This window comes from Candoia aspera, chromosome 5 (assembly GCF_035149785.1).
Source record: "Candoia aspera isolate rCanAsp1 chromosome 5, rCanAsp1.hap2, whole genome shotgun sequence".
Taxonomy (NCBI): domain Eukaryota; kingdom Metazoa; phylum Chordata; class Lepidosauria; order Squamata; family Boidae; genus Candoia; species Candoia aspera.
The window spans coordinates 70,791,968-70,805,496 of record NC_086157.1 but is presented as its reverse complement, the minus strand read 5'-3'; the positions used below and the strand labels follow the sequence as shown (position 1 = coordinate 70,805,496).

At 33.8% G+C, this 13,529-nt stretch overlaps 1 protein-coding gene across 1 annotated transcript in view; it reads left to right on the top strand.

Moving 5' to 3' along the window:
• ROBO1 (roundabout guidance receptor 1) overlaps positions 1-13,529 on the top strand; it is a 252,082-nt gene that overhangs the window by 201,301 nt on the left and 37,252 nt on the right. Inside the window, exons 9-17 of the mRNA XM_063305489.1 lie at positions 88-259; positions 1,345-1,550; positions 1,922-2,003; positions 2,142-2,310; positions 2,409-2,575; positions 4,389-4,510; positions 5,659-5,890; positions 6,629-6,750; positions 9,378-9,549. Of these exons, the coding sequence (XP_063161559.1) occupies positions 88-259; positions 1,345-1,550; positions 1,922-2,003; positions 2,142-2,310; positions 2,409-2,575; positions 4,389-4,510; positions 5,659-5,890; positions 6,629-6,750; positions 9,378-9,549 (1,444 nt within the window). The remainder of the gene's footprint in view (positions 1-87; positions 260-1,344; positions 1,551-1,921; positions 2,004-2,141; positions 2,311-2,408; positions 2,576-4,388; positions 4,511-5,658; positions 5,891-6,628; positions 6,751-9,377; positions 9,550-13,529) is intronic.

The following is a 13,529-nucleotide window of genomic DNA, read 5'->3' as shown; positions in this document are numbered from 1 at the left end:
GATCAACCAAGGTCAGCTAGGTTTACCATATCTGGGTCTACTAATACATTCAATACCTGCAGTTTTTTCTACTTCTTTATATTCTAGAACTTGCTGTTCTCCTACCAACCTCCTCAGTCTTCTAACCGGTTTTCAGTCTCTCAGACGGGTGATCTTACAATTACAAATGTCCAGAGATCTGATGTTGGATATTATATCTGCCAGACTTTAAATGTAGCAGGAAGCATCACAACAAAAGCATATTTAGAGGTAACTGATGGTAAGTTTATGTTTACATTGCTAATAATGTAGCAATATTTTGGGATTAAATATTTATAATTCTGCATCTTTATGCTGTCTGCTACTGGTAAATAAGGCATTTATGAAGCTGGAAATCAACAGCCTTATAATATCTACATGTCCCTTACCTAAAATATAAGGTAATGGTCAGGCCAATGTTAATTGAATAATGGCCTGGGTCAGGCTAATATTAATTGAATAATTATCTAATAAATTCTTATTTATCAAGAACATTTGTTTCAATACAATTGAATTTTAATTAAACATTAAATGTGTGAAGTAATTATAAGTATGTTTAATATTTTTATTATATCATTTAGTTTATCTGGATTGTATGATTATGCCAATGCATGATTTTTAATCATGGTCTGAAGGCCATAGATTTGTTTATGTCAGAAAATTATCAGAAAAAAAAGTATAATAAGCATACTGTAAAAGCATACTTTTTTTACAGTGCAAAAAAACCACATATATACTTTGGACCTTTTTATATTTTAGGTAAAGAACTGAAAATGCTGTATGCATTTCTTCTCACTTATTTACATAGTATAAAAAATACTAAACTAATAAAAATATCATGGCATGTTATGGTACAAGAAATTAGGGTAACTTTTTTGAATCTGCTTATTGGATAAGCAAAAATCATAAATAGTCCTTTTTTGTAAATCATATCAATTCACATTCAAATACTGATCTCACTAATCAGTATTTTCACTAATTATTAATGACAATAATAATCTAAGACAATAAAGAGACTAAAAATAATGTTGAATATGTCAGACTGACCCCACTCTGAAACCTTAATTTAGAAATGCTAAATTGCTCAAGTAAATAAAGACATAATGGAGACCTTTCAAGAAGTAGGATAACTTAATTCTGAATTATTATTTCTTTTGAGATTAAAGAGCTAAGTGAAGAATAGGAAGAATATGACACTTTTTCCAATTATGATAATAATCAGATTATGTTTAATTATATTTTAATCCCCAAAGTATTTGCTGTTGCTTAAATGACTTCAAAAGTGCTTCCCGTTATGAACATCATTTCTTCATTTTCTTCTGCCAGTGATTGTAGACCGACCTCCCCCTGTCATTCGACAGGGTCCTGTCAATCAAACTGTAGCTGTAGATGGTACTTTAATACTCAACTGTGTAGCTACAGGCACTCTAATGCCCATAATCCTCTGGAGGAAAGATGGCATCCTTATCTCCACTCAGGATTCCCGAATCAAGCAGCTGGAATCTGGGGCATTACAGATTCGATATGCCAAGGTAGTTTGAAATATGTGTTTTCTGTATGTGGGTGGGTGAGTGGGTAGTATTTACTTCTCTTTGGTATTTGCCTTGAGGTTCTGAATGTTGATATCTCTGATACTAAAATTTATGAATTGTTAATTAGCTCTATTTATCACCTTTATTTTCATCTGCATTCCCATTCTTTGTTCAATTTATGGTGCCTTCTTTATATGAATGCCTTCTTTTTTTCTAATAAAACGTATAGGGTATTTATTTTAACTCTTATTCATTAGGTAGCACATAAATCTGAAGAAAGCCAATGTGGTGTATTGGTTATGGAAGTGGACTAGAACAGGAAAGACCCCGGGTTCACCTCTTGTTATTTCAAAAACCTGTTTATTTTTCAGCTGGGTGACTCTGGTCGGTACACATGTATTGCCTCAACCTCAAGTGGTGAAGCATCATGGAGTGCTTACATTGAAGTTCAAGGTAAATTAATCAGGATTCCTGAGAAAAGAAAAGAACTTTAAGTATAAGCTAATAGTTTCTGTGTAATAAATTCAGCATATTAATGTGAGTACAGTAGATGCTATTCAGCAATTAATAATAAATGTTTTTATTTTTTAGAATTTGGCATTCCAGTGCAGCCACCACGACCTACTGACCCTAATTTGATTCCTAGTGCACCATCAAAACCTGAAATTACTGATGTCAGAAGAAATACAGTAACCCTGTCATGGAAACCTAATTTGAATTCAGGTGCAACTCCAACCTCTTATATAATAGATGCCTTCAGGTATTATGCCTTTCATGTGTTGTGGTTGTGTTTGTTTAAAGACTGTTAAATCAGAGGCATGCACCAACCTGTTTGGTTTGTATATTTTGTCTTCTTAGCCATGCAGCTGGTAGCAGCTGGCAAACTGTAGCAGAAAACGTGAAAAAAGAAACATTTGCAGTAAAAGGGCTGAAACCAAATGCAATTTATCTGTTCCTCGTGCGTGCAGCCAATGCATATGGAATTAGTGATCCCAGCCAGATAGCTGACCCAGTGAAAACTCAAGGTAAAATGTTTCTGTGTGTGTGTGAATGTGTGTAAGATACATATCACAATTACATAATTATACTGGGGAGGTTGATACAAGAAATCATATGACCCAACTTTAGTCAATTAATACAATTTGGAGAAACCTTAGTAAAGCTTTGTTTTATATACATAAGTAAATTAAAGAATGCAAGCCAAAAATGTATATTTTTTCTCTTTCTGAAGAAACTATTCCATATGTGTCCATAATTCTCAGAAGACACAGCTTGTGGAACAGTAGCACATAATACCCGTTGATAAAAGTAGAAAAAACTTGTATAAGTACAGTTGCTAATATCATATGAGCCAGTACGGTGCAGTACAATCTAATCAAGAGAGACAACTCTAATACTGCCTGCTTTAATTTACATTAGCTGCGTAATGATTTAGATACACATATTCCAATATTTGAAGACACACATAACTCTATTCAGAGTATCATGTATGGGTATGCATAGAGTGAAATAAATTCCTAGATATATATTAAGAAAGTTAAGATTTTTTTAAAAAATAGGAACATTATTTGCATTTACTAATTAGATACTTTTAACCTTTTATAATTCATTTACAGTATTTATTTCTTATATAACATTTGTCCTTTAAAAGTGTACATAGACTTGAATATGACAATTTTTACACACCATTACAGCATTAACTCCTCAACTCTGAAGTTCATCTGATGGGATCATGGGGTTGAAATTGGGAGAAGGCAACTAAAACTAAAGTAGATAGGGCCAGTTCATCTAAATTATTCTTATTTTTAAATTCATGCCATAGGGTGGTTGTTTTTTTTAGAAGTGAATGTTACATTATTATAACAAGTATAAACTATAGCATATAAAGATACCTTAACTAGTAAACAAGCAAACCAATTAGTTTGAATAGTCAGTGGTTTCCATTTATCTCCATTTCTAAACAAAATGGATTTTAATGAATGTTACTTTTTTCCAGTAACATATGAATGAATGAATGACAGACAGACAGAAATACAGAGGGGTCTCTGAAGAATAGAATGGTTATGTGATGTAATATCTGAAGCAAGAGGGAGAAATTGATAGACTTGATTTCTAGAAATACCAAAATTTAGAGACATTGAGGGTTTTTTTAGGATTAAATTGGAAGTAAAGATTCTGAGATGACACCATGAGTGAGTTTTAATGAGACCATGACTATAATTAATGGGACTTTGAATGTATAGTTTAAGAGAACAATTCTGTATCAATTTTTCCTACTTTGGTCTACTGACAGTAAAGTTTTAATTTTATTAGAATAGTTTGAGATTTTCAATTTTAATAGACATAATAGAAAAAAAAGTATTAAAAATACTATGGATTTAGAAGACTATTCAGATGGCCTGATATATGTCTATTGTATGCCCTTTACCTTATGCTTTTTCAACTATTCCATGTAAGCCATTTTGTTTGCTTATTTGGTAGCTTAGTATTAGGGTCAAATCAGCCCCTGTGAGTTATTCAGCAAATCATGGTTAAAACTATTGTGATTTAGATAGAATGATCCTTCTTATTTGTTGGATACTTGTCAATGATTTTGTTGTAGCTAGATACAAAAATGTATTATTCTTTTGTTTTGTTTCCCCTTCTTTTCATTTGCACTTTAATTCTGATTTTAATTATTATTATCTGTTATAGATGAACATCAATACAAATTAAGTAAAAATTAATTTTAAAAGACATTCTTATATTAAAATTCTGCTACTGCTATCTAGTAGATGCAGATCAGTTTTCAACACTGTCATGTTTAAAGATAAAAATAATTTGTTAAAATTGTTGCAGATGTTCCTCCAACAAATCAGGGTGTGGATCACAAACAAGTACAAAGAGAGCTGGGTGATGTTGTCCTACATCTCCATAATCCTACAATTCTTTCTTCCTCTTCTATTGAAGTTCACTGGACAGTAAGTACATCAACAGCAGCAAGATGGAGTGGCCAATTGAAAGACAGTTCTCAAAGAATACCAAAATGCAATAATGCATTGCTGGTACCTCCCCCTCACTACCTTAATGTGCGGTAGAACTCAGTATTCATAGTGGCTCTAAAAGTGATATTTAATGAGCTCTGGTTAGGACAACCAGAGTAAAGTCTTCTTGACAGTAAAGTCAGAAGTCAAAGGGTAAAAGCCAAGATTAATCCATAATATAGGTGGATTAATTATTTATATATTATACTAGTTTCCATTTCAAATCTGATTCAGTACTGTGCTCAAAGCATGTTTACACTTTATGACTTATCATTACAAATTATCAATACATTGTTTCCTTCTCTCTGAGAAATACTTTTATATTCATTGTGGACAGCATTAAAAGTCACTTGAAATTAATTTTATTATTTATTATTTTATAAAGTTATCCATCTTTTCCTTTATAGTATTAGTTTCTATTCTTTTTTCTCTTTCCAAAATATATAGTGGCTTTTATTATATCTGGGACATCCTTTAGACTATTGACTTGATTATAGTTACCCAAAGAATGGCTCTGGATTTATAAAGGTAAAATCTGCTTCAAGTCAAATTTAACTCATAGTGACTTCATGGACGTGTCTGTACAGTTTTCTTGGAAATAATACATAGTGGCTGCAATTGCTTTCCTGTTTTTCAGTTTCCCAGCCTAGGCTGCAGACCTGGGATTCACTGGGCAAATCCCATTTCAGACCCTGGTCAGCTTCCAAAGTCAGCCAACTGTTGCCACTTGCTGACATCTGCATTTATACGAGATGGCCACTTCCTTTTACATATCTGTTCTGAATCAACTAATGTTGTTAAATAGTAGAAAAGCTAAAATGAATGCCTGAGTTGCTGAAATTGTTGTAGGGCACTTTAAAATAGTATTTTATTAGATTCTGATATTATTTAATAAGACTTGTGTGTGCTCTTTTTACTAGATAATTTGAGAACTTTACTCTTGAAAGGTAGTGAAGAATGCTCACACTCACACACAATATTGAACATATAACCTAAGAAATTAAGTATGTAAATAATGTTGGATAACATGGTATTCCATTTATATTTTTTACTATTTAATATGGGTGTTCTATCTTTAATGTTAGGTTGACCAACAATCCCAATATATTCAGGGATATAAAATTCTGTACAGGCCAACAGCTTCATCTCAAGGCGAATCTGAATGGTTGATTTTTGAAGTGAGGACACCAACAAAAAACAGCATTGTAATTCCTGAACTCAAAAAAGGAGTGAACTACGAAATTAAGGCTCGACCTTTTTTTAATGAATTTCAAGGAGCTGATAGTGAAGTGAAATTTGCAAAAACTCTGGAAGAAGGCAAGTAGTAGCATGGCTGCCTTAGTTTTTCTTTTTCTTTTTAAAGTATTCTTCTAACTCAGTTTCATTATTAGCTTTCTTTTTCCATGTATCTCTGATATCAGTGATAAGCATCAGCTACTAAGTATGCCTGTGTTTGTTTTTGCTACATCTTGGGTTCAGTTCAAACACCCATTTCAATTTTTTTTCAATGCAGATACAAATAGCCATTATGTATATGATGAATAATATGGATTTTTACTGCATAGCTCACCCTATATATGCTGGTCATTTGTGGTGGCAGTTAATTGAAAAAGCTCCAGAAGTTGTCCACAGTTGATACTTGGTTTTAGCAATAGAGTTCTCTCATCTTTCCCTTGTCTATCCAGACTTGGGGATATATATATATATATATATATATATATTCATTTTAAGGATTTAGTTATGCAACCGCCCAGAGTCCCCCATGAGGTGGAGATGGGTGGTGAATAAATTTATAAATAAATAAATAAAACATTGACTTCATCTCATTTTTGGTGCAGTTTACAAAAAGGCACTGTATCAGAAAAAATACAAAGTATTTTTTTTTTAAAAAATATTAGGATCAGGTTGCCTACCTTCCCTCCCTCCCTCCCTCCCTCCCATCTCTTGCTGCTGCAAGGTAAGTTTTGTTCTTTTTAGATGTACCCTCTTACAAGATATCTTTAATGATAGTAAACGTATTGTTTTAATCATAAATGTGCTTCCTCCCCAAACAAGCTCCAAGTGCTCCTCCACAAAGTGTTTCAGTCACCAAGAATGATGGAAATGGCACTGCAATTGTAGTAACTTGGCAGCCTCCTCCAGAGGACACCCAAAATGGAATGGTGCAGGAATACAAGGTGACATATAGTTGTAACTTGGCAAATTATTGGGAATTAGAGATAAAGGATTTTTTTGTGGTTAGTTAGCTCCATCTGGTGGTAAAAATCAACGAACAGTAGGGAACATCTTACATTTTCAGTTACTCTGTTCATAAGGATATTAATATATAGTTTGTTTATTTTTATGTTAACAGAATGTTAATACTTTGATGACATGGTCATAGTTTATAGTAAAAAATAAATATGTGTGTGTTTTCTTGCTTAGAGTCACTGGTATAGGCCAAAAGATAATGGTATTGGAATAAAAGCATGGGAATGATGGGAAATTAGCTATACAAAATTGAATTCAAATAAATATATCTGGATTAAAATATACTTTTAATTAATCATGCAATCTTGAAGATAATTTGAGATATAATGCTAAATAATATTATATAGCTTTTTTTTTTTACAGGAAAACAGTTTTCTAAATGTGATTATATATTACTGTAAGTAGTAATATTAGGACAGGGCTGATTATTTAATACTCCACAGTGTTGTGAATATAGACTTGATATTTCGTTTTTCACTCCTAAACTGCTGTTCAGTCAAAGCTCAACAGTGCCAGAGCGGACATTGATTTCAGAGGAAAATATCCCATTTTTAACACACTTTTAGCAAATATAATTTTAAAGTGCTTCACTTTTAATTTGCATCTTCAACATCTCAAACACTGCTTTTGAAGAACGATAATTTTAGAGGCTGCCAGTTGGGAAAGGTTGATTTAAGTTATATTCCAATATTAAAAAACAACAACTTTATTTAAAGGTAAGACCCTGGAATTAAGGGAGGCATCTTGCAATTGACCAATTAATTTAGATCCTGAAAAGTAAAGTAATAAAGAAAATCACAGTTAAGGATGAAAACATAGGCAATACGACAATTTCAGTCAGTTTTAAAGAAGTATTTTTCATACAATTTTGCAAAAAAAAAAAAGAAAGACTTGTAGCATATCTATAATCATTTAGTAAATATCCAGAGAATTTATCTCTCTTTTAAAAGTTCATTTAGTAAAATAGTATTTATATTGGATGACTTTCGACATAGTGAAATTTGGCTTTATTTTGTATTTACCTCTTTTTTTTTTAACCTTTAAGAGCTCTAAACAATATAATAGGTATTATTTATTTCATGTGTTTTTGCTCTGCATCTCTCTATCTTTTAAAATAATAGTGGGTTAGGGAAAAAACAGCCTACAGAATTACAGAATGAACATCCCAGGATGTCTACCTTGCTGTATAACTGCTTGCTTTCTTTCCCAATTGGCAGTGGCAGCACTGGCTAACTTTGTCTAGGCTCAGAAGCTAAGCAGGCTCAGCTTCAGTTAGCATTTAGATGGTTAATATTTAGGCAGCTGGGGAGAATCAGGGCTATAGGGTAGATTACAAAATTGCAGGGTAGACTGCAATGCTTAATGGTGAAAAAAATAGAAATCTACTTCTTTACTCTTGAGGGCATTTTTGTACTTCTTTACGTTTACATTTCAAGCCCAACTAGGTGACAATATCTAGAAAAAGTTGGCTGATCTCAAAACTTGAAGTGGAGATATAATCCTGTAAGTATTTAAATGGAAGAATACCAGAGAATCTCAGGGCAATAAGTTAGCTTGGGAAGCTGTGGGAAACATCCTTCAAGAAGGCAGTGGCAAACCACTTTTGTATTGCTGCCAAAAAGTCAGTGAAGTCACCAGGAGTTTAATTCAACTCAAAGGACACATTGTTTTTACACCATTGCTATATCTATTAGTAGACATCTGTTAACAATTCTTAGTATTGTTGATTATTTTCCATTGAAATGGTGGAGAAGTGTTGATTTTAATGTTTGCTGTTCTAACCTTACAAAAAAATAATTCAATAATGTTTGTATACAGTAAAGTCTTGATTCTTCAGTTCAACAGACTTCAGATGCATTGGAGAAAATTTTACTTCGATCTTCACTTCCATATAGCGGACAAAATCTTTTGTCTCTAAAGCAGTCTAAACAACTGACTAAATTTGCATCATTTGCAATGATGCAAATGACAAATTAATATACAAGCAAAACATCAGTTATGTAGTTCTATACATGATCGCAATTATATCAATTACATAAATTTGGATTTAATGGACATCTGCTCCTCAAATGGTCCATTAAATCAATATTTTATTATATTTTTATGGTGCTCCTTCTTTGAATAATTTTTAAAATTATAAAAGGAGATTACAACTTACTGAAATGAATAACACACAAGTTTTGATAACATGTTGGTTCCTTTTTGGGGTTTCTTTCAATTGTTACAGATTCAACTTTTCTGTATATATCAGGTGGTAAAAATCTATTGTTCTAGTGTCAAGGAGTTCTAGGAAAGCACGTGCCATTTTATTTCAGCAATTCTGGACTGCTGAAGTATGCTGCAATAATAGTTACATTATAGAATTCATGAATTTTCAAAAATAAACCCAGAGTTATTCTAATGAATTATTTTAGTGTTATTTATATCTATTTGCTAACAGCTTTTACAAATGCTTGTTAACATAGCAAAATTCATCTTGATATGTAATGTAGAAAATACAATGTGGCACATTCTGTTTCATGAAGAAAAAAATATTGTTTTTTATTCCTTGTAGGTTTGGTGTCTTGGAAATGAAAGTCGATACCATATAAATAAGACAGTGGATGGTTCTACATTTTCTCTAGTAATTCCATCTCTAGTTCCTGGTGTTCGATATAGTGTAGAAGTGGCAGCAAGCACTGGAGCTGGAGCTGGAGCAAAGAGTGAACCACAATTTATTCAGTTAGGTGAGCCATTTATACTTCTCTGTGATTTGTTGTATATCTAGATTTTTATATAGGGTGATGAAGATTGGCATGTTCTATTTTGTTCTGTACAGAATAAACAAGAAACATGAATTCGCTTTTGATAAATATGTTTTTTCTTTATTATTGTGTTATAGATGCTTTTCAGCCTCTCATATTTATGTAACTATTAGCATATTTACTACTATCTTTATTTACTGAAGTTAACCAGACATGCTTTGACTTACCATCTCATTGTTATTATAGTGTCGCCAAATGTATTTATTTATGAATGTATAAACCACTTTAGTCACACAACTCTAAATGTGCAACTATAAGTAATGCAACCACAAGAACAAGAACATAAAACAAAATAAAACAAATTCAGTATATAATTACAGTTAAAAATTACTTACAAAAATAATTGTAACACAGTTGCTGCTAGGAGTTCTACAACATTCAAGGCTTTTCAGAACAGCTAGGAGGCAAGCTGTCCCAGTGTACATGAGCCCAACAGAGAATGCCTGCTTTTTGGTTGTAGCAGCCTCAGTAGGTATGGGCCTTCAGCAAACATTCTCCTTGCCCTCAGATTAGGAAAGCAGACTAATACAGAATAAGCAGACTCATAGATATCCAGGCCCTGAGCCAGTCAGGCTTTTTGGGTAATACGATCAGCACCTTGCATTGTACCTGGAATCATACCAGTAGCCAGTGATAGGCAGTCCAGTAAGCATATAGGCTGCTGCACTTTACTGCCACTGAAGTTTGTGGTTGGTCTTCAGTATCAGCATCATGTTAAGTGAGTTACAATACAGCATACTGGAAATGACCTGGACACAAGTGACTGTCTGCAGTGCACCTCCTCTAGATAAGGCTGAAACTGATGCACCAGCCTAAGCTGGGTGAAGGCCCTCCTGGCTTTGGTGTCCACCTGCTGTTCCAGCAGCAGCTGTGAGTCCAGAACTCCTAAAGGGTGGCATTATATCCATGGGAAGCACAACCCCACTGAGAGTCAAAGAGTCAGGGTGCTTCTGAATAAATAGCCACTCTGCCGGGTTTGGCTTGACCCTGTGCTTGTTCCTCCCATCAGGCCAGCAGTCTCCAAAGTGCCTCAGGGCTTCTGCCACATTACCCATTTAAGGTGGCATATCAACTGGAGGTCATCAGCATACTGATAATACCTCATCCCTGACTGGCAGAGTACCTTTTTCAGCAGTTCCATATAGATATTAAACAGGATAGGGGTGGGAACTGAACCCTGAGACATAGATAATGGAACACTCAAGGGCTCAGTCTTTGCCCTTCTGTAACCACTGGCAGGCACCTCCCACTTAGGAGCAGAATCAGCATAAGACAGTGCAGGCTGTAGTAATTTTTTTCAGGTCATTTCTCCCAAAAAGAAGGTAAGTCACTTTAAACACTAGATCTGGCTGACATACTGCAGATACAGATGCATATGGACATAGAAATAATTCCTCTTCAATGCCTTTATTGTTTCAGATTAGGCTTAAAATTTATCTTGTACCTGTGTCTGGTCATATTTGTATCTCATCTTTTGCCAGTGTTGCCTTCATCTGCATTATTTCCTGAAGTTCCTATTCAGCTGCTCAGGATCAGCATGTGTGGAGTGACTCTTCAGGACGAATTCTAAATAGCACTTTGCCAGTGTCTTGATATCCTCCAGAACTGCCCTTTAGATAAAGAAAGAATCCCCCAAATGCCATATGGAAAGCTTATGGATCCATTCAGCCCATCAGGGCTGAATATCTGAATGTCTCTGTGGCTCTGGTCCAGCTCATAGTCATTCAGTACAATGACATTGAACTAATGTGGTGCTGCTGCTTTTAGCCATTGTTGTTTAATTATTTTATTTCTGTTTCCTCTGGATGTCATTGCAGGTATGCATCTACATTCCAAAGCATAGATCAGGGAGAAAGCTGTTTAGGTTCCCTAATCTCAATGGTTTGCTGAATTCTGTATAAGCAAGCACTCCCTTTATAACAAAGAAATTGAGAGTTGTTTCAATTCTTACTTAATGTTCCTGCTTGACTGTTGTAAAAGAAAGTAATAATCATAGTGCACATTGATAAGGTTTAGTAGTAGTAGCAAAAGTGACATGCTTAGTAAAGTTTTTCATTCTCTGCTTTCTTCCTGCCATCATATTTCACCATCTTTTTTGTTCTGTCTCATAGTGGTACAGGGAATGAAAGAAAGAGAAGAATTAGCTAGCCAATGGCAAAAGCCATTAAATCACTCCTACCAAAATACTAGAGCCAAAGCCCTTTTGTGGCTGTAAAGCCTGTAAGTACTGTACCACATGGAAGTTATGCTATAAGATAGGACATAGTCCAAGGAAACAAGTTACAATCTCAGGTTTTCTTATAAAGCTCCCATCAATAGCCTATCCCTGGCTGATCTGGCACTCTGAATGGTGGTTATTATCATGGAGAACTCTGCTATTCAGTCCTTGGCTTAGCATTAGCTGTGTTGGTTGGCATCAGAGTGCTGGTTAGAAGATTAGACCTGCAGATGTCACATGGAATGGTTTTGTTTCAGACCTGAATTTTCCCCATTCCCATGCTTGAGATAGTTTGTCTTTATTTATTTATTTATACATACATACATACCTATATATCTGCATATTTTATAATTAAAATGGCCATTTTAAATTGTTGCAGAATTATTTTGAGGGAAAAAGGAAAGAGTTTTCATTATTGGGTGAGTATAGCCTTTCAAACTGGAAATTGGGAAGACCAAGTTTTCTTTGCATCTGGTATATAGGAGATTATTGTGTTTACCAAAAAAGTAGTCAGTGCCCTTCTGCAGCAGGTTCAGTGCTAAATTACGTACATTTGGGTGCACCTATATACAACAGTAGATGAAGCATTAAATAAGTGATTATCAATTATTTCCTTATAGCTCTTCTGGAATTGTACAGGAGACAGGTTTTGAGGCACATCATTTTTCCAGTACAAAAAAGTCATAAAAGTATTAACCTATGTGCATTTATTAGAAGCTTCACTCAAATAATTATACACGTCAAGTGTATTATTCATGCCTTAGACATCCCAAATGTAATGAATGTTATTGCTGTAACAGCTCCCATTATGAAGTGTGATTTGTGAACTAATTAACATGGCTTTCGTGATGATATGCCAGCAAATGCAAATATCTGAACTCCCTAATGTTCTTTTGTGTTAAGCTTTAACCCCTGCAGTGGACTGAATAAAGGCTCACTAATGCTGTTGGAAGAGTTTGCCTGTACGTGTGTGTATATGTGTGTGTGCTTATGTGTTACCTGTTCTGAATATAACCTATCTTTAAAATTGTTGAATATGTTGTATTCATTGTATTTCAATGCTTCAAAATGTCCAAGAAAGATTTCCCCAAGCTTCTGTTTCTTCAGACATGGCATCTTCATTTCATTCATCTGAAAAGGTTTACAAACTCACATATATTTATCTTGTTGTTATGATGAATTCACAACCCAAAAATGTGTGTGTTTTCATTTGCTAAAGTTGGCTACTTTTTAAATTCAGTAAGGCTCAATTTTTGCTTGATCAGAGCATAAATGTTAAATTATACATTTAAAACATTGGATAGATGCATATTTGATGCATAATAGTTTCCTTATAATGTTTAGTGGAAATATTATACACTAATTAATATTTCATTTTATTATAAAGCTTATAAAGCAAATCCAAGAGACTTGGGTTGTGATTTTTGTATCCATAGAAGGCGATAAATGTAATGTTTTTCTCATATATTAAAGCATAGGAAACTCTGCAAATGTCTGAAATTGTAGGCTGAATATCATTATGTTAATTAGCTTACTAATATGAGCCATTAGAGCAAAAGAGATTCTAAGAGAGTTTTGTGATTTAACATACTTGAGACACCAAAATAACTGTGCATGTGGGAGTTTGGTTTGTTGTATCATTTTATTTATTTTATAACATTTTTCTCTTTATTTTTTTTTTATT